Genomic DNA, 20,789 nt, shown 5'->3' on the forward strand with positions numbered 1-20,789 from the left:
AAAATTAATTCATAAATCAAAATTTCAAGAGAACATATTATGATTTAAAGCATCTTGTTGTCTCAAAACTTTAATTGAAATACTACAAACCCATTTGAACATATATGTAAAGATATAACATTATATATTGAGAACAATAGTTGAACCTATTGTAATTTCAAAATTATTTTTGGATAATGAAATTATTGCATTAATAAAAATACCATATGTGACAACATGCAATAATATATTATTTTATATAACTCAAAAAATTTTCAATCATAAAAACATGTCTTAAAGAAAATTGAGATGCAAAATCAATTTATTAATCATATGACCAAGTCATATATTTCAGATTTATCCAAAGAATCTCAATTTTCTAAATCAAAAGATTATTGTGTATTAAACAACTAGAATAAAAAAATATTCCAGACTATCACCTCTAATACAAAAATATCATACTTTCATGCAATTCAAAATTCCACATTTATATGTAAAAAAAATCTACTAATAACAATACAACATATAATAATAGAAGTTCATAAAAACTGTCAAACACTTACCTATTTGTATGACTTGATATACATAATATTAATCTTTTGATAATATGTAAATATTATCTATATTCTTATTATTATAGTTTCAAGCTATAATATATTCCATTAAAACTTTTGGTTATATAAATTTCATAAAGTTGTACAAAATTGTTAGTTAACAATTTTGTTCTTTATAGCTTTTAGCTATAAGAAAGTACATATTAACAACTTTGGCACAACCTTTGATTAACACAAAAAATATTAATTTTCTTATTTTCATAACTTCGGGTTATGAATAATAATATTTATATAACTTCTAGTTATATAACAAAATTTTAAAAATTATGTATCTTCTAGGTACATAGTTTGTTCATTGACAATATTGTTTTGTATAACTTTTGGTTATACAAGATAATTAGAAATTGTATGAATAGCTTCTGACTATGAAACAATTGTTAATAAAAATTGTGTTCGATAATTCTTGTTGTGAAAAATAAGTGAGTACGAAATAAAAATTAAAAGCCAATATTTTTCATAACTTTGAGTTATGATTATTTTGTCAAAACAAGAAAATATTCAAATTTGTACATAGCTTCAGTGTATGGACTATTTATGTATAACTTCTAGTTACACAATATAATTAAAATAAATTCAAAAAAAATAAAAATTAATATCTTTCATAGCTTGAGGCCATGATTATTTTGTAAGAATAAGAAATATTTAAATTTGTACATAGCTTCATGTTATGAACTGTTTTTATATAAATTTGTGCACAACTTTAAGCTATGAACTATTCATTGTGTAGATTTGTGCATAGCTTCAAACTATAAACTTTCATTATGTAAATTTGTACATAGCTTCAGGGTATGAACATTTATTTATTTATTTATTTTATAGCTTTTGACTATATAATATTGTTTGGTATAACATCCAATTATACCGTATAATTAAAATAAATAATTAAGGATCATATACATAACTTTTGGTCATGTATCTGTAATTCTGTAATTTTTCCCCATAACTTCTAGTTATAGGAATTGCATATATTTTTGATAACTTTTGGTTATGAGTTTACCCCATAATTTATAATTTACCTCATAACTTCTGGTTATAAAGATTATACATATTTATGTATTCAAATAAAATAAATGAAAATATAGATCAAAGGGTAATAAAATAAAAAATCATAATATAAGTTTATCACATACCTTTTTGTGAGAAAGAAGAGAGAATAATATTTCTATTTCTCTGAATAGAGAAAAATCTTTATATTTCTTTTGTAGAGACTAGTCGTGCTAATAACGTGTTGTAAAATTATAAAGTAAAAGGAGAAGAAAACAAAAAAGAGAAATTAGAATGTATGAAGAGAATATAATAAATTTTCATTAGAGGTATCTCCTTTTTATAAGGAGTCACAAAGAGATATACATTAATATGGATAATCATCCACAAGTTCTCATAATCTGATAAATTCTCATATTTTCTAACAATAAAGTATTTTTCACTAGAATTGTAAAAATGCTAAAATATTTCTTTTCAAATAAAAATCTCTTTTTAAATAATAGAATTTGATTTGGAAATAAATTTTTATAAATAAAAGGTGCAAAAACATTTTCAATAAAAATTGAATTGAAAGACCTTTTTTTTTTTTTTTTTTTTTAAAAAAAAAGGATAGACAATTTTTTTAATATAAAATCTAAAACTTCTTTCTTAATAAAATTGGACTTGAAATAAATTTGTAAAATTCCTTTTCTGAATAAATTGGTAAAAAAAAATAAAAAGTCTCCTCTTAATAAAATTTGAATTAGAAATATTTTTGCAAATAAAAGTTGTAAAAAAAAAAAACGTCCTCCTAATAAAATTGAATTGAAATATTCTTTTTGTGATTAAACTAGTGAAGATTTTTTCTTTGTAAAATCTTTTTTTAAAACAATAATTAAATTGATATCCTTTTTAAAATTATGAAAATCTAATTTTCAATAGAATAATAATAAGGTCACTTCTTTTGTAAACAAATTGAAATTCTTTTGTAAACAAATTTGTAAAAATATATTTTTTAAAAATAATTTTATTTGAAATATTTGTTGAAAATAAATTTATAAAATTTCATTATTTTATGAAAAAAAAATAAATAAAAAGTTTTCTTTTGTAAATAAAATTAAATTGAACTTTTTAGTGAAATTACATTCAATAAGACTTTCTTATTCTATAAATAAATTTGAATGTGAATAAAAATCAGAGCTTTTGTAAATAAATTAAAAGCTTGTGAATAAATAAATTGAAAAGAGAAATTTAAGATTATTGTTAGTATAAATAAATTCTTTGGAATTGTTTTTGAAATTATAACGAGATATTTGAAACAATAAGCATTCTTTTGCTTATTTCTCACATATTAATTTTGTATATGTATATATTTTGTAATTTGCTCTTACCATTGCTTTGATGTACCCTTATACTATTCTTTTGTGGTATCCATCATTTATTGATCAATTATTATAGTCCTCTCCACCCATTTAATAAAGACATTTTTTTAAGGCTTAGAGGGGTACTACTCTATATATACCTTTCTGATAAGTAGCCTAACACTTGAATTCAGATTCAATTTTCATAGATTTGTCTTCTCCTTAAAAAAAAAAAAAAATCACTTAAGGTTTTATTTCTTATTTTGTCTTTTCTTTACAAATAAACAAAAATAAATGGTGACTTTAACTTAAAAAAAAAAAAAAATCAGAATTTCACAATTAAAAGCAAGTTTTGTTGTTGAGTGAGGGGGCGTACATGAAAAATGTGGGGCTATAGGAGTCTCTTGCACTATTGAATGCTAATTGGTGTGGTAACAAAACTCAGAGTAGCCACTCCAACTACTCATTTGGCCTAACACTTGTAAAACATGCATCTTAAGTACATCTCCAAAGTTCTATTTACCACCTCAATTTGACCATACGTCGGAGGGTGATAGCTAGAATTAAAGTTAAAAGACGTACCACTCAAATGCAATAGTTCCCTCTGAAGTGTACTAATGAAAGTAGGATCCTTATCACATACAATTGACCTTGGAAGCCCATGAAGCTTAAAAACATGCTCAAAGAAGATCCTTGCTACTCCAACAACCGTATATGGATGAGAAAGTGGAATAAAATATGCACACTTAGACAATCTATCAACAACAACAAATATTGTTGACTTGCCACCACTTGAGGTAGGCAACCCTTGACAAAGTTCATGGAAATATCTTCCCAAATTTTGAGTGGAATTGGTAGTAGTTGTAATAAACCAATTAGTTTTGTGTGCTCTATTTTATAACGTTGGCAAACATCACATCTACGAATGGATTCTTTAATGTTCTTTCCCATGTCCTTCTAATAAAAATTAGTTTGAATCTACTTAAAAGTCTTGATGAAACCTTCATGAGTACTTCTGTGGAATTCTTGTATAATATCATGGACAAGCTTCAAATTGTTCAAACATTAAAACTTGATCTTTGAATAGAATGATTCCTTCAACTAGCTTCCTTGGTCTAATGGCTTCGTCTTTCTGAATTTTGCCTTTCATTAATTCCTGTAATGAGTTATAAGTTTCCAATTCCAATTTAATAGCCTCAAGCCAATGAGGAATTACTTAAGAAAAAACAAATAAAGTATTTGTCAACCGTTCAATCTCACTACAAGAAATTTCACCTTCTACCATAAATTGTTTTGGCCATGAATATAATTTTGTTTCCAATGATCGTTTTGGGAGACAAAAGTTTAGTTCGTCACAAAAATTTGTCTAAAATTTCACTTGTATGTGAAATGAGATCAAATTATTTGTGATGGAACTATAATTTTTAGCAACAAAATATTTGGGAGACAAAAACCTAGCTAGTTTTGCCTCAAAAAGGTAAATAATGGGCATCAAAATTATTTAGTTGTAAAATAGTTTTGGAGAGGAAAATTTTCTTTGTTTCACTCTTTACTTTTTATATACTAAGTTAGTTACATAGCTAAAGAATAAATAAGCTATGGTAGACAAGAATAATAGGTTTCACAAGCTTTTTGTGGTAGGGGAAAGGTAAGTGATAGGGTCAACCAATACATGCATTTATGTAAATAGTAAATGTATTTATGTGTATAGTATAAATATTTATGTGCATAGTGATTTTTGCATTTTTGTTTTTCCTTTTCCCCATCTCATCTTTTCTTCCTTTCATCTTTATTTTTTCCTTCTTGTTGTATTCTTGTTGATGTGATTACCTTTTAACAAAACCATTTTAATATGATAGATCTTTTACTTATACTTTATATTTTGTCTAGAAGCATGCATTTATGTAAATAGTAAATACATTTATTGCATAGTACAAATATTTATGTGTATAGTGATTTTGTCTTTTTGTTTTATCTTCCCTTAATCTTGCCTTTTCTTTCTTTCATCTTTATCTTTTCCTTAATGTTTCTATGTATTCTTGTTGATAAGATTGCCTTTTAATAAGACCATTTTAATCTGATAGATTTTTTACTTGTACTTTAGATTTTATAGTTGAGTTTGTAGTTATTACTATAGAGTCTCGGTTTTTTTTTTTTTAATCATGATTCCATTGCATTTTGGAAGTTTTGATAGCTTTCATCATCAAGATTGTTTCAAAAGCTTGCATCATTGTTGAGATAAGAAAATTGTTTCGGTGATTCTACGGTCAACTATAAAACTTTCTTCTTCAAGGGTTGTAATAATTTTTTGAAGTATCATATGTTTTAAAGGTTAACTTCTCCAAATGGATATTGTTTTTGTTTCACCAATAAGATAAAATAATTCATTTCTAGTATGTTTAAGATCATATATTTGAAAGACTATACTTATTGAAATATTCAAAAAATTCATTTGGGATAGGATATTTCCCATTTTGGTTTTTGTTGAGGAATTAAAGGTTATTTATTATGTTTTATATATGCATGATGGTAAGTTGGTACCATTGGCCCATTCATTTGGAATAATATGGTTTTAAAAGAAATATAAATTTGTCTTTTAGTTCTAAAAGGATAGGTTAAAATGTCTTTTAATTTTTCAAGGAAATTATCATGGATTTGAGTTATATGATTTATAAAAATATTTTTTAAAATTCCTTAATTCATGAGCTGAGGTAAGAGGTAAAAAATTTCTTTATGTATAATACACATATTAATACATGCAAAATACCAATATTTTCAAAATTGGACTGGTCAATGAATTGGAAAATGTATCGATTCACGGTTTAGTGATCGGACTAGTAGTTGAACCGCGGTCAAACCAATGACGTCATAAATATATAATATATATTTTATTAAAATTAAAAATATATAAATATAAATAAAATTTAAAATCAATAATATTTATTATTTCATCTTTTATATAAATATATTAGTATTTTACATTTTATTAAATAAAACATATATAATATTTAAATGTGAACCTATTGAAAATGGACGAGTATTATGTCACTATATATATATATATATATATATATTTATTTATTTATTTATTTATTGAGATGATTTTATTATCTTTTTGACAATTCTCAACACAAACTGATCAGTTTCTGGTTGGTGCAATCATGTTGAACTTGAAGGATCAAAGGTTCAAGCCCTTGCCCTGTAAGCTGTGCATGCTTAAATAGTTGAATTTTTTAAAATCAGCTAAAATGAGTTTACAAGCTTCATTCAGCTCGTTGTATCACAGCTGTCTATTGGGCCTCACAACTGTTCGATGGCCTTGGGAGGATAAGTAAGGAAAGGTGTTGGGCTGCTGGGCCTTCTATGCCCAAAAAATTTTAAAAACCCAGTGTTGAAAATTTGTTGAAACAAACTGGTTATGTTTGTTTCGGTGGTTCAACCATTGGTTCATCTGGTTTAGTCCCGGTCCAAAGCTCAACTGGACCAAGGTCTGGTTGACGATTTGAGGACCGGTTTTTAAAAATGGAACCATTATAATTTGATTGAGATTAATTTATCATTTTTTTATTTTTATTTTTATTTTGCTTACACCCCAATCATGGTCCTCGAGGCAACGACAAAAGAACAGTCAACGTTGCGTCAGTGGCGGGGCCATTTAAAATGGCGGAAAGCAGCATATTGCGGGCATGTGACGACGACTATAAGGACACAGTCTTCTTGGGCCATTATTTTGTAGTACAATCTCCTCCATTTTTAGGCATGTGAAGTTGTTGGTTCCATTCAAGGACAAATGGAAAAGACATGACACAGACAAACAGACATAATTGAAAGGCCCAAAGTTAATTGCAGGGAGGAAAATACGTGGTGATTTCAAGTATTAATGATGCAGAACTGGAAAAGATAAAAAGCCTCCATTTCTGTCTGACAATTAATGATGGTGGGCTGCGTCATATCACAAATATTCAAAGCGATAGATAATACCTTAATCCAAAATCTTAGAGACACTGCAAAAGATTTAAATGCTGTTAGACGACTATCTGCAGCACATACAGCAACGTCATCATGTTCCGTGCAGGCAATTGGTCTAGCACCGGGTTTCAACTCTCTGATAAAAATTCATTGAATGTCTGCGTATAAAAGTTAAAATTCAACTTATTCAGAAATATATAATTTTATTTGATTAACGAGGCCAAAAAATGAGATGAAGTTTATGTTATTTTCTCTTGATGGTTCCAGAAAAATTCCTTTGATTGGATCATCTTCTTTGGAGGACTGTCCAATAGAGGGCTGGTCACTGCCATGTGCAGGCATGTCCTCTAGTCAATCAGTCAGCTCTCCTATCTTTATTTCATGAAGTCTGATGTTGACTTACAACCATCAATCCTCTATCTGAATTTATAGCATTTTGGTCCGCAACTAAAAGTCTATTATAGATTCTTCCTTTTGTAAAATGAAGAGGCATCTCATCTGTTGAAGAGACCGGTCCTCGAGCTAGAAGAAAGAAGCAATGGAAGGCTCACTCCCTCGCCATCTTTGCCATGTCCAAAAATCATCTGCCATCATCAACAGATTCCATGCTCTTATTCATTCCACAGCTTTAATTGCTCTGATCTACTACAGAGCTTCTTTTCTCCTCCAAAACAATGATACTAGATCAGGATATACGCCTATCATACCATGGCTTCTGGTTTTTGCTGGTGAGCTGGTTCTCTCCTTTATATGGCTTCTCGACCAAGCTTTTCGTTGGAGGCCCGTTACTCGCGCCGTCTTCCCAGAAAGACTACCAGAAGATAAACAACTGCCGTCTATTGACGTGTTCATATGCACTGTGGATCCAAAGAAGGAACCTACTTTGGAGGTTATGAACACTGTAATATCAGCCATGGCATTAGATTATCCCCCGGAGAAGCTTCATGTGTATGTTTCGGATGATGGAGGTTCTTCTCTAACGCTGTATGGCATGAAAGAGGCGTGGGAGTTTGCAAGGTCGTGGGTGCCCTTCTGCAGGACCCATGGTATCAAAACCCCGTGTCCTAAGGCTTATTTTTCGTCACTGGAGGACGGAGATGGTTCTGAGTTCCTAGGAACCGAGTTCATGGCAGAGAGGCGGAGAGTTCAGGTTAGTGTCACCGTCTTATTCTCTCTGATACACATCTTTGGAGATGCTACAGTAGCTACCATATCAGTAGGTTTGTTGGTCAGATCAAAAGAAGATAAGAATCCAATATTGTTGGGCTTGTCTGTAGTATGTTATTGGGCTGCAGTCAAAGCTCATTGGGCTAAAAATGAAGGGGCCTGTTTTTGGTCAAAATAACCGAAGAGGCTGCCGGTTGATGTTGGTCAAAATATTGTTGACCGGCTCACTCCAGTATTTTATATTTTAAAAATTTGTTTAAAAGCGAAAATATTTTTATTTTTTAAAATTTTAAAAAATTCAAAAAGTATTTTCAAGTATATGATGCATGCATTGAATTTCTACATTTCCATAATATTTTCATTTTTTTTAAAAAAAAATTTAAATATAAATCCAAATATACATTAATTAATTGTACCAATTCCTATCTTTTCCGCTAAGATTTATATATTTTAAACAAAAAAATTTTAAAAATATTTTCAAACTTACACTAATTAATTGGGGTACGTACCTTCCAATTTAGAGTACCCTAGATCTTCTATGCCTTGAAAAATGAGACTACCCTTGCATTCTTGGTAGTGGCGATTTGATGCTTAAGTTCATTGCCAAGGAATAAGAAGCTGTAGAGATGATTGCATTGCTTGTAATTTAGTCTTTATGGCATTACATTACAGAAATTTAGATTTTCTTTGAACTTTTTGGACTTGAGTGTATCCCTGGCTATCAAAGTTAGAAGGACTTAAGTTAGATTTTTGATTTTATTTTTTTATTGCTTAACAAAAGTTGCCAAAGTGTCTTAATTTGGTAGAATGATAGAACTTAGCAATATTACCCCTTTAAAATTATACACTATATTCATATCCAATTTTTAATAAAAGCTAAAAACAAGAAGCTATTCTCCACACATTCCACATCTAAATTGACTCAAAGCTTTTGCTTTTCATTTAAGCCAAACCAAAAAGGATCCCATCTAGAAAAACCAAGAATAATAATTATTATTATTATCTTACTGAGCTTTTTAGTTTATCATTACACAATTTCGTACATCAAAAAGCTTTTCTCATAAAAATGTTCATACGAAAACACAAGATACTTAAATCATTTACGAAATCTACCTACCATGGTGCAGATCGAATACGAAAAGTTTAAAGCTCGCTTGAGGACAGCTAGTAAAGAGGGTGGAATCAGAAATGAAAGCATGAGCAGCCCTAGCGATCATCCTGCAGGCGTCGAGGTGCTCCTGATTGTCTTACTTACAGTGCTCCTTAATTTGAATTGAACTGGGCAGTTGCCTTTAGTAATCTTATTGAGGTGACTCACTACAAAGAATTGATTTAGTATTGGTTTGAATGCACGTGTCTGTTTTTGATTTTTAAAATCGGAAGCTTTTGTGTAAGGGTAGAATATCTAAACTAGTGAATATTTGATAATTGAGGTTTGATGGCTTGGTTATGGGTGCAAAAAAATATGTTTTTCAGGTGATTGGTGCAGACCAGGTTGAGATGCCTCTGCTTGTTTATGTTTCTCGTGAGAAAAGACCTTCTCATCAGCATCATTTCAAGGCTGGAGCTCTCAACGTTCTTGTATTTCTCCCTCTCTCTCCTCTCTCTCATTCAGTCACAAATATACATGCAAATATACACCAAATGACTTATCCCACCAAACTGTTATTGCAGCTCCGGGTCTCCGGCATTATAAGCAATTCTCCCTACATACTAATATTGGATTGTGACATGTATTGCAATGATCCAACCTCTGCCCAGAAAGCAATGTGTTTTCATCTTGATCCAAAGATCTCACCCACACTGGCTTTTGTGCAATTCCCTCAGAGATTCCACAACATTAGTAAAAATGATATCTATGACAGTGGGCTAAGGTCAATATTCTCGGTATGAAAATGAAGTTTTGGCGCTTTCTTTTATCTTATATCCCAAGGCATTCAATAGTTGCAGTGAAACAAAACTTCATACTAATGTATTGTCGAATATTTTAATATATACCATTCAGATATTATTGGAAGGCTTTGATGGGCTACAAGGTCCAGTCTTGGCTGGCACCTGCTTTTACATAAAGAGGGTGGCCGTTTATGGAAGTTTCATACAAGATGGTAATTTAATTTTCTTGCTGAAGAGAATGCTCTTCTTTTCCCCTGTTTCTTTGCTTTTTGTTGGTGGTGGGGATGGGGGGGGTGGTGAACTATATACAAGAAGGTTAACTAATATATGATTGACTGGTACGATATTTCACATAAATTCTGCAGATATTGATATCTTGAAATTTAGAGAATCTTTTGGTCCTTCTAACGAGTTCATCAGATCCCTTGGCCAAAACTACAAGCCTAGTGTGAGCGAGGATGGGAACAGCTTGAGTACAATACAGCTACAAGAGACCCAAATCTTAGCTTCTTGCTCTTACGAAAATCAGACAAAGTGGGGTAAAGAGGCAAGTAGAATCAATGAAATATTCTATCTTCTCACACTCGCTCACCATTTTCTTTACTGAATTATTGCATGATTGCCATTTTGATATCTCTCCTTTATTTGATAGCAGGTAGGGTTCTTGTATCAATCTGTTGTTGAAGATTATTTAACAGCATTCACCATGCACTGTCGAGGATGGACTTCTGTCTATTGTAATCCATCCAAGCCACAGTTCTTGGGTAGTGGCGTCACTAATATGAATGATTTGTTGGTCCAAGGCACAAGATGGAGCTCTGGGTTGTTTGATGTTGCCATCTCAAAGTTCTCGCCGCTCATATATGGGCCATTGAGAATGTCTATCCTCGAGAGTTTTTGTTATGCCTACTTTGCCTATTTCCCACTCTATTTTATATCAGTCTGGTGTTTTGGCATCATCCCTCAGCTGTGTCTACTTAATGGCATCCCTTTGTACCCTAAGGTAACAATAGAATATGCATTCTTTTCAATTCCGTTTTCTTTTCAAAAACAGGACCATCTATATTTACTCCACCATGCAAATCAATGAGAACAATTGATTTGTAGGTTAGTAATTAATTTATATCATCTTTTTCATATAAATTGATAAGATTTTACTTGGAAGATTTGAAAGATTTTTATTCTCTAACGTTCAGTACTTGTCTTGTGCCACAGGTTTCAGACTCATTTTTCATGATATTTGCTTTCATTTTTGTATCATCTCTTTCTAAACATTTGTACGAGGTGCTATTCACGGGAGGATCATTCCAGACATGGATGAATGAACAAAGGAATTGGATGATAAAGTCGGTAACATGTCATCTTTATGGAAGTATGGATGCTATTATGAAGAAGATTGGTATGAGAGAAGCCAGTTTCTTAACCACAAATAAAGCTGTGGATGATGAACAAGAAAAGCTATACCAAATGGGTAAATTTGATTTTCGAACCTCTACTGCGATACTTGCTCCAGTGGTCATCCTAGTCATCTCGAACATGGCTGCATTCATGGTGGGTCTTGCTAGAGTAATTGCAGCAGGCAATTGGGACAAAATGTTTGTACAAGTTGTCCTCTCATTTTACATCCTAATTATGAGTTACCCTATAGTTGAAGGGATGATACTGCGAAAGGACAAGGGTCGCGTTCCACCTTCTATCACTCTATTATCTACTGTTCTTGCCATGGTTTCATTGACTTTAGGGTCCACTGCTCTAATGTATTAAGTTATATGCAGAGCTCGACCCAGTCTGCATTTCCATTAGTATTGTTCCTTGATGCAAATATGCAGATTCATTATTTGTACTGATGGAAAAAGCACATATAGTGCTGTTACATGCGATAAATGCAACACTTTCTAATTTGTTAGAATGGACTTAGAAGAGAATGTTTCTCCCAAAAACTGTTTCTCCCATTTCTCATTTTGTTGGGTTGAGTTGTATCAAATCGCTTGGGCACCAAAACCCAACTTCAACATCTCCCATTTCATTTGTGTTGGTTTTTAAATTATTTATCAATTTTTGAGGTTTTGGAATTTTTGAGTTTCTAAAGCAATAAATTGATTTTTAGGGTTTGTGAGCTTAGAAATCAATCATGAAAGTATTTTTCTTAGAAATATATATATATATATATATATATATATATATATATATATATATAGATATATATATTTTTTTTTTCAATCAAGTACTAGTTACTTTATTTGTTTTTTTAAAGGGTTTATTTGTACCATAGATTCCAAATTTATTTTCTCAAAATATTTTTTATCACTTTAATAGTTTATTTTATTGTAACACAGTAAAAACAAAAATGTGTATTAATTGTTTTATTTTTATTACCTTGAAATGTATGGTTATAGTTTGTGATACAAAAGTCAAAGTTTTAAAAAATTCTATCCTTTTTTTTTTCTTCCTTTTCTGTTTTTAAATAATGTGTGCATAGTTGCACCTAAAATTGTGATTCGCAGATGTAGTTTTACAACGTATCCTTAAAATCGTAATAAAAAATATCCTTAAAGTCATAGTTACCAATTATAGTTTTACAACATATCATTAAAATTAAAATCATCAATTGTGATTTTGCAACATATCCTTAAAACATATAAAACCACAAAGGATGGTTATGATTTTAAGGATATTTTTAAAGTCATGGTCATCAACTATGATTTTAATTATATATAACACCTCGATGATTATGTGGTTGCAAATAACTAGTTTGGTAAATGTTTTGAGGAGATTGGTTTGATTTGGTTTTTGTGAATCAATTTTGACCTCACTTCATGATCATTTTTAGTTTTGAGTTAGCTATAGATTTGTGTTTATTTTGAACCAAAAACCTATTAATTTGAGTTTATATTAGACCTTAAGTTTAATTTGTTTTTAAGATTAATTAAAATCAATTTGGATTTGCTGTTAAAAATATATTGAATACATTTATAATTAATTTGATCATAATATAAATCACTTTAATAGAATTTAATATAATTTTTTTTATCAAATATCAACAATTATATATAAATTTTAAAATATAGGTTTTGTTTAGTTTTTATCGGTTGAGAGACAAGAAAATAAAAAACTAAACTAACAAGGTTGATTTTTAAAATTTTAAAATTGAATCAATCCTTTTTTTTTATATATATATTGAAAACCGAACCATTATAATCAATTTTGATTGGTTGAGATTAATTTATCATTTTTTATTTTTTTATATTTTGCTTACACCCCAATCATGGTCCTCGAGGTCACAACACTCTACCGGCCTCTTAGCCTATAATTTATTTTAAAACAAATTCATTATCATTCTTACCCCCCGTTCTTTCTTGTTATTCCTTTACATGAAATTCCTCTTCATAAAATTATTTGCCTAAAGTCTTCTATAAATCCATATAATTGCTTCATGTGATGGAATATGTGTGGCTGCCAAACAAATGATTAGGCTCAAGTTTTATCATGTTTGGTAGGGATGGCAACAAGGCGGGTTTTTTCGGATACCCGTCCCTCCCCGTCCCTAATGGGATGGGGTTTAAATTTAATAAATAAGTTTGGGACTGGTATGAGATTTTTTTTTTTAAACCCGAGGCGGATTCGAGTATTACCCCATCCCGCCCCGCCTCGTCCCGTTTACATATAAAATTAATTTTAAAATTTAATTTAATTTAAAATTTTGATAATAATAAATTTTTTTAATAAAATAAGTTATAAAAAATATAATAATTTCATTATTTATAAAATATATTTATTTTAATATAATTAAAAATTTTAAAAAAAATTAAAAAAAAAAAAGCTAAATGAGGCAGAGATGAGAATTGTTTTTAATAAACGAAGCGGGGTTGTGATGGAAGCGACTCGTCCCGAACCCGACCCGTTGCAATTCCTAATGTTTGGTCATTGAAAATACGATGAAGGAAATCAAAGAAAATTATGCACCGACAAAATGAGTTTGGTTTTTAATATCAGAAAATAATTTCAAAATTTATTTCATTGCTTTTATTTTCATTATGTAAAATAATACTCTTCGAGAAACAATTCTACTTCTGATTTTGCAAACCCCTCTTGAGAGGAAAATAAGAGAAAATTGTGTTTTCATACACTCATATAAAAAAAAAACCATAATTTAAGTTTATAAAATACAAATTTAAAATAATTATTTAAAAATAATTAATATTTTATATATTTTTTAATTAAAGATAACATATTTGATATAAGTATTATTTTTGAATGGGTGTACGAAACTTAAATTTTTTTTTAAAGAATTTTTATTTTATAATTAATTTTACATACGAGTATATAAAAACTCACTTTTTTCGAGGAAAAACATGACAACTACGAGGATAGCTGCTATATACCATGTCTCAGAATCCTGCTTTTTTTTAAAATAATTTTAATTTTCATTCACGAAAAATAACTTCAGCTTTACTGTTTCTTAAAAATGCTTTCCTCTTTAGGTGCTCCAAGTAAGCCTCATTCTGATCCATTCCACCTAGATTACCATCATTCTCAAATTAAATAGAATTTTGTTTTATACCGTGAAGCAAATACCGTCTTCAAAAACTCCAAAACTATTTTTTGAAGAAACTCTTGAACTAAGAAGATCATTCAAACACGCAACAAGCAAAAACAAATGGAAGAAGCCACCGCCATTAACGTCTATATCCGGACCTAACCCGAATACATGGCTGAGCAAGGATGTGGTGTAATTCAGATAATGCCAAATTTAAACCATAGTAGAAGACGCAACTAGCGACCAAGTCCGTGCACGGTGCACCCTCAATTCTGCCAATGCATTAATGGTGAAGTTGATGCTGCGGTGGGAGGTCATTTACACCGGTCCAGCCTAACCCTGGGCCATAGTCTCATCAATCATGTTCACAACTTCCCATTTTCCAGGTAGTTCCAAGTGAACCCAAGTACTGAAACTGAAATTTTGGGTTAGTGTCATTCGTGTCGTCCCATAAAGCAATGAATAATGAATATTTAATGCACCCAAATACATCGTCTTGAAATCATCCATTTATCATTAGCATGTATTTAATGCCACTTTAAATATAGATACTTTATTAAATTCATTAACTTTTTTAATTATTTAAAATTTAAAATTTATACTAATTTCTTTTTATTTTTTAAAATTATAATTAATTTTAATTATAATACATTTATAATTTAGAAAATAAATTAAAATTTTAATTTTACTCTTGTTTTTTATTTTTAATTAATACTTTAAATTTTTTATATAAAGTATATAAAATTTTATTATATATAAAAACGACTATACCAGTTCCCTTTATTTTTTACTTAAAAATCCATGGAGCCCAACTTATTTACACCTCCCCTTATGATATTTATAATTTAAAAGAATTTTTTATTTTTATATATTTTAAATATACACACATATATATATATATATATATATATATATATATATATATATATATATATATATATATATATATATATATATATATATTATTTGATTAAGGAGGCCAAAAAAAATGAGATGAATTTTATGTTATTTTCTCTTGATGGTTCCAGAAAAATTCCTTTGATTGGATCATCATCTTCTTTGGAGGACTGTCCAATACGGGGCTGCTCACTGCCATGTGAAGGCACGTCTTCTAGCCAACCAGTCAGCTAACCTATCTTTATTCCATGAAGTCTGATGTTGACTTACAACCATCAATCCTCTATCTGAATTTATAGCATTTTGGTCCAAAACTAAGAGTCAATTATAGATTCTTCCTTTTGTAAAATGAAGAGGCATCTCATGTGTTAAAGAGACCGGGTCCTCGAGCAAGAAGAAAGAAGCAATGGAAGGCTCACTCCCTCGCCATCTTTGCCATGTCCAAAAATCATCTGCCATCATCAACAGATTCCATGCTCTTATTCATTCCACAGCTTTAATTGCTCTGATCTACTACAGAGCTTCTTTTCTCCTCCAAAACACTGATACTATATCAGGACACACGCCTATCATACCATGGCTTCTGGTCTTTGCTGGTGAGCTGGTTCTCTCCTTTATATGGCTTCTCGAGCAAGCTTATCGTTGGAGGCCCGTTACTCGCGCCGTCTTCCCAGAAAGACTACCAGAAGATAAACAACTGCCGTCTATTGACGTGTTCATATGCACTGTGGATCCAAAGAAGGAACCCACTTTGGAGGTTATGAACACTGTAATATCAGCCATGGCATTAGATTATCCCCCGGAGAAGCTTCATGTGTATGTTTCGGATGATGGAGGTTCTTCTCTAACGCTGTATGGCATGAAAGAGGCGTGGGAGTTTGCAAGGTCGTGGGTGCCCTTCTGCAGGACCCATGGCATCAAAACCCCGTGTCCTAAGGCTTATTTTTCGTCACTGGAGGACGGAGATGGTTCTGAGTTCCTAGGAACCGAGTTCATGGCAGAGAGGCGCAGAGTTCAGGTTTGTGTCACCTTTTTATCCTCTCTGATACACATCTTTGGAGATGCTACACTAGCTACCATTTCTGTAGGTTTGTTGGTCAGATCAAATGAAGATAAGAATCCAATATCGTTATGGCTGTTGTTAAAACATAATTTAAGGTGTCCTTGATTACATTTTTAATTTTTTTTTAAAATAAGGTGGTATTTGTTTTTTTGACTTTTTACTTAAAGCAATTTAGTTTTAAAATTTAGGTTGTTTGTTTTTCTATTTTTTCATGACTTATTATAAACCTTTTACTAAATAAAAAAAGCCAAAATATGTAACTTTTTCTAAATAGAAAAAATAATATATTGATTTTTTTTACTTTTTAATACTTAATAGAAATAAAATACTATAAAAACAAATAACCTAATATTTAACACTATTAAGTATTAAGGTTCTATTTAGAATTAAGTAAAAAAACAAACACCACCTAAGAATTTTTATACAAAATTTAAAAATTCTTACATAAAGTTAGGAATTTATTTTATAATCTTAAATTTAAAAAAATAAAATTGAAAATGAAAATATTTTTAATTCCCAAATTTTAAATTATTAAACATTTTTCATTTTTACCTTTTAAAAATAAGAATTTTTATCAATGTTTTAAAAATTGGATTAGATATTGAATCGAAAAAGTTATTGATTCACGATTTATATCGGTCTTGAACCTTAGCATTACATTGCAGAAAGTTCATTGCTTATAATTTAGTCTTTATGGCATTACATTACAGAAAGTTAGGATTTATTTTATTTTATTTTATTTTATTATTTTTTATTTATTTTTTTATTGCTTAACAAAAGTTGCCAAAGTGTCTTTTAATTTGGTAGAATGAGAGAACTTAGCAATATTACCCCTTTAAAATTATATACTATATTCATATCCAATATTTAATAAAAGCTAAAATCAAGAAGCTATTCTCCACACATTCCATATTAGTTAACTTTGAAGTGAGAAGCTTTGTAGAATCATGCATATGCTTTAAAAAGTTTTAAATTGACTCAAAGCTTTTGCTTTTCATTTAAGCCAAACCAAAAAGGATCCCATCTAGAAAAACCAAAAAATGTTCATACGAAAAAACAAGACGCTTAAATCATTTAGGAAATCTACCTACCATGGTGCAGATCGAATACGAAAATTTTAAAGCTCGCTTGAGGACAGCTAGTAAAGAGGGTGGAATCAGAAATGAAAGCATGAGCAGCCCTAGAGATCATCCTCCAGGCGTCGAGGTACTCATGATTGTCTTACTTACAGTGCTCCTTAATTTGAATTGAACTGGGCAGTTGCCTTTAGTAATCTTATTGAGGTGACTGACTACAAAGAATTGATTTAGTATTGGTTTGAATGCACGTTTCTGTTTTTGATTTTTAAAATCGGAAGCTTTTGTATAAGGGTAGAATATCTAAACTAGTGGATATTTGATAATTGAGGTTTGATGCTTGGTTATGGGCGCAAAAAAATATGTTTTTCAGGTGATTGGTGCAGACCAGGTTGAGATGCCTCTGCTTGTTTATGTTTCTCGTGAGAAAAGACCTTCTCATCCGCATCATTTCAAGGCTGGAGCTCTCAACGTTCTTGTATTTCTCCCTTTCTCTCCTCTCTCTCATTCAGTCACAAATATACATGCAAATATACACCAAATGACTTATCCCACCAAACTGTTATTGCAGCTCCGGGTCTCCGGCATTATAAGCAATTCTCCCTACATACTAATATTGGATTGTGACATGTATTGCAATGATCCAACCTCTGCCCAGAAAGCAATGTGTTTTCATCTTGATCCAAAGATTTCACCCACACTGGCTTTTGTGCAATTCCCTCAGAGATTCCACAACATTAGTAAAAATGATATCTATGACAGTGGACTAAGGTCGGCATTCTCGGTATGAAAATGAAGTTTTGGCGCTTTCTTTTATCTTATATCCCAAGGCATTCAATAGTTGCAGTGAAACAAAACTTCATACTAATGTATTGTCGAATATTTTAATATATACCATTCAGATATTATTGGAAGGATTGGATGGGCTACAAGGTCCAATCTTGTGTGGCACCTGCTTTTACATAAAGAGAGTGGCCTTTTATGGAAGTTTCATACAAGATGGTAATTTAATTTTCTTGCTGAACAGAATGCTCTTCTTTTCCCCTGTTTCTTTGCTTTTTGTTGGTGGTGGGGATGGGGTGGGGAACTATATACAAGAAGGGTAACTAATATATGATTGACTGGTACGATATTTCTCATAAATTCTGCAGATATTGATATCTTGAAACTTAGAGAATCTTTTGGTCCTTCTAACGAGTTCATCAGATCCCTTGGCCAAAACTACAAGCCTAGTGTGAGCGAGGATGGGAACAGCTTGAGTACAATACATCTACAAGAGACCCAACTCTTAGCTTCTTGCTCTTACGAAAATCAGACAATGTGGGGTAAAGAGGCAAGTAGAATCAATGAAATATTCTATCTTCTCACACTCGCTCACCATTTTCTTTACTGAATTATTGCATGATTGCCATTTTGATATCTCTCCTTTATTTGATAGCAGGTAGGGTTCTTGTATCAATCAGTTGTTGAAGATTACTTAACAGGATTCATCATGCACTGTCGAGGATGGACTTCTGTCTATTGTAATCCATCCAAGCCACAGTTCTTGGGTAGTGGCGTAACCAATATGAATGATATGTTGGTCCAAGGCACAAGATGGAGCTCTGGGTTGTTTGATGTTGCCATCTCAAAGTTCTCGCCGCTCATATATGGGCCATTGAGAATGTCTATCCTTGAGAGTTTTTGTTATGCCTACCTTGCCTATTTCCCACTCTATTTTATATCAGTCTGGTGTTTTGGCATCATCCCTCAGCTGTGTCTACTTAATGGCATCCCTTTGTACCCTAAGGTAACAATAGAATATGCATTCTTTTCAATTCCGTTTTCTTTTCAAAAACAGGACCATCTATATTTACTCCACCAAGCAAATCAATGAGAACAATTGATTTGTAGGTTAGTAATTAATTTATATCACCTTTTTCATATAAATTGATAAGATTTTACTTGGAAGATTTGGAAGATTTTCATTCTCTAACGTTCAGTACTTGTCTTGTGCCACAGGTTTCAGACTCATTTCGCATGATATTTGCTTTCATTTTTCTATCATCTCTTTCTAAACATTTGTACGAGGTGCTATTCACGGGAGGGTCATTCCAGACATGGATGAATGAACAAAGGAATTGGATGATAAAGTCGGTAACATGTCATCTTTATGGAAGTATGGATGCTATTATGAAGAAGATTGGTATGAGAGAAGCCAGTTTCTTAACCACAAATAAAGTTGTGGATAATGAAGAAGAAAAGCTATACCAAATGGGTAAATTTGATTTTCGAACCTCTACTGCGATACTTGCTCCAGTGGTCATCCTAGTCATCTCGAACATGGCTGCATTCATGGTGGGTCTTGCTAGAGTAATTGCAGCAGGCAATTGGGACAAAATGTTTGTACAAGTTGTCCTCTCATTTTACATCCTAATTATGAGTTACCCTATAGTTGAAGGGATGATACTGCGAAAGGACAAGGGTCGCGTTCCACCTTCTATCACTCTATTATCTACTGTTCTTGCCATGGTTTTATTGACTTTAGGGTCCACTGCTCTAATGTATTAAGTTATATGCAGAACTCGACCCAGTCTGCCTTTCCATTAGTATAGTTCCTTGATGCAAATATGCAGATTCATTATTTGTACTGATGGAAAAGGCACATATAGTGCTGTTACATGCGATAAATGCAACACTTTCTAATTTGTTAGAATGGACTTAGAAGAGAATGTTTCTCCCAAAAACTGTTTCTCCCATTTCTCATTTTGTTGGGTTGAGTCGTATCAAATCGCTTGGGCACCAAAACCCAACTTCAACACATCTCCCATTTCTAATTTGTGTTGGTTTTTAAATTATTTATCAATTTTTGAGGTTTTGGAATTTTTGAGTTTCTAAAGCAATAAATTGATTTTGAAGGCTTTGAAATTATTGGGTTAGGGCTGAAACGGTTTTTCCATATGCATATTATAGGTTTTGATTAAGAAAATCTTATAGTTTTAAAGACAAAAAATTATTTATAATAACATTGTGTTCTTAAAAAAGATTCACGTATTGTATGTGTTTTTCTTAAGAATGTACGCGTGTGAGCTTAAAAGTCAATCATGGACGTGAGAAAAACCTCAAATCCATTCCCATGGTTCCACAAATAAGCACCTAGACCCTAATAAGACCGAATAAGATCTCAGTTGATGTTAAAAAAAAATGTACGTGTTTTTCTTAACAATGTACATATTGTTCTTATGGATATATGTGGGCTTGAAAATAAATCATGGAGGTAGGGGAAGGGCT

General features: G+C 31.1%; 2 protein-coding genes across 2 annotated transcripts; both read left to right on the forward strand.

Annotated features, from left to right (window-relative positions):
- The first annotated feature begins 7,216 nt into the window (after window positions 1–7,216).
- LOC117915032 (cellulose synthase-like protein G2) lies at window positions 7,217–11,859 on the forward strand. Its single transcript, XM_034830580.1, has 8 exons — window positions 7,217–8,036; window positions 9,181–9,285; window positions 9,530–9,634; window positions 9,728–9,940; window positions 10,059–10,158; window positions 10,312–10,493; window positions 10,602–10,949; window positions 11,162–11,859. Exons 1-8 carry the CDS (start codon window positions 7,425–7,427, stop codon window positions 11,708–11,710), a joined length of 2,214 nt encoding a protein of 737 aa, XP_034686471.1. The 5' UTR covers window positions 7,217–7,424; the 3' UTR covers window positions 11,711–11,859.
- Window positions 11,860–15,514: 3,655 nt separating this feature from the next.
- On the forward strand, window positions 15,515–20,239 carry LOC117915033 (cellulose synthase-like protein G2). Its single transcript, XM_034830581.1, has 8 exons — window positions 15,515–16,398; window positions 17,545–17,649; window positions 17,893–17,997; window positions 18,091–18,303; window positions 18,422–18,521; window positions 18,671–18,852; window positions 18,961–19,308; window positions 19,521–20,239. The coding sequence occupies exons 1-8, from the start codon at window positions 15,787–15,789 to the stop codon at window positions 20,067–20,069; spliced, it is 2,214 nt and encodes a 737-aa protein (XP_034686472.1). The 5' UTR covers window positions 15,515–15,786; the 3' UTR covers window positions 20,070–20,239.
- Window positions 20,240–20,789: the final 550 nt, after the last annotated feature.

Source organism: Vitis riparia, chromosome 5 (assembly GCF_004353265.1).
Source record: "Vitis riparia cultivar Riparia Gloire de Montpellier isolate 1030 chromosome 5, EGFV_Vit.rip_1.0, whole genome shotgun sequence".
Classification (NCBI taxonomy): Eukaryota; Viridiplantae; Streptophyta; class Magnoliopsida; order Vitales; family Vitaceae; genus Vitis; species Vitis riparia.

What these genes read in the sequence shown, in the direction of transcription:
- LOC117915032 (XM_034830580.1), top strand. Translation starts at nt 7,425, where the DNA reads ATGGAAGGCTCACTCCCTCGCCATCTTTGCCATGTCCAAAAATCATCT. An exon ending in CAGAGAGGCGGAGAGTTCAG is followed by an intron (nt 8,037 to 9,180) that starts GTTAGTGTCACC and finishes ACCATGGTGCAG; the next exon opens with ATCGAATACGAAAAGTTTAA. An exon ending in ATCATCCTGCAGGCGTCGAG is followed by an intron (nt 9,286 to 9,529) that starts GTGCTCCTGATT and finishes TATGTTTTTCAG; the next exon opens with GTGATTGGTGCAGACCAGGT.
- LOC117915033 (XM_034830581.1), top strand. Translation starts at nt 15,787, where the DNA reads ATGGAAGGCTCACTCCCTCGCCATCTTTGCCATGTCCAAAAATCATCT. An exon ending in CTGGAGCTCTCAACGTTCTT is followed by an intron (nt 17,998 to 18,090) that starts GTATTTCTCCCT and finishes CTGTTATTGCAG; the next exon opens with CTCCGGGTCTCCGGCATTAT. An exon ending in TGGAAGTTTCATACAAGATG is followed by an intron (nt 18,522 to 18,670) that starts GTAATTTAATTT and finishes TAAATTCTGCAG; the next exon opens with ATATTGATATCTTGAAACTT.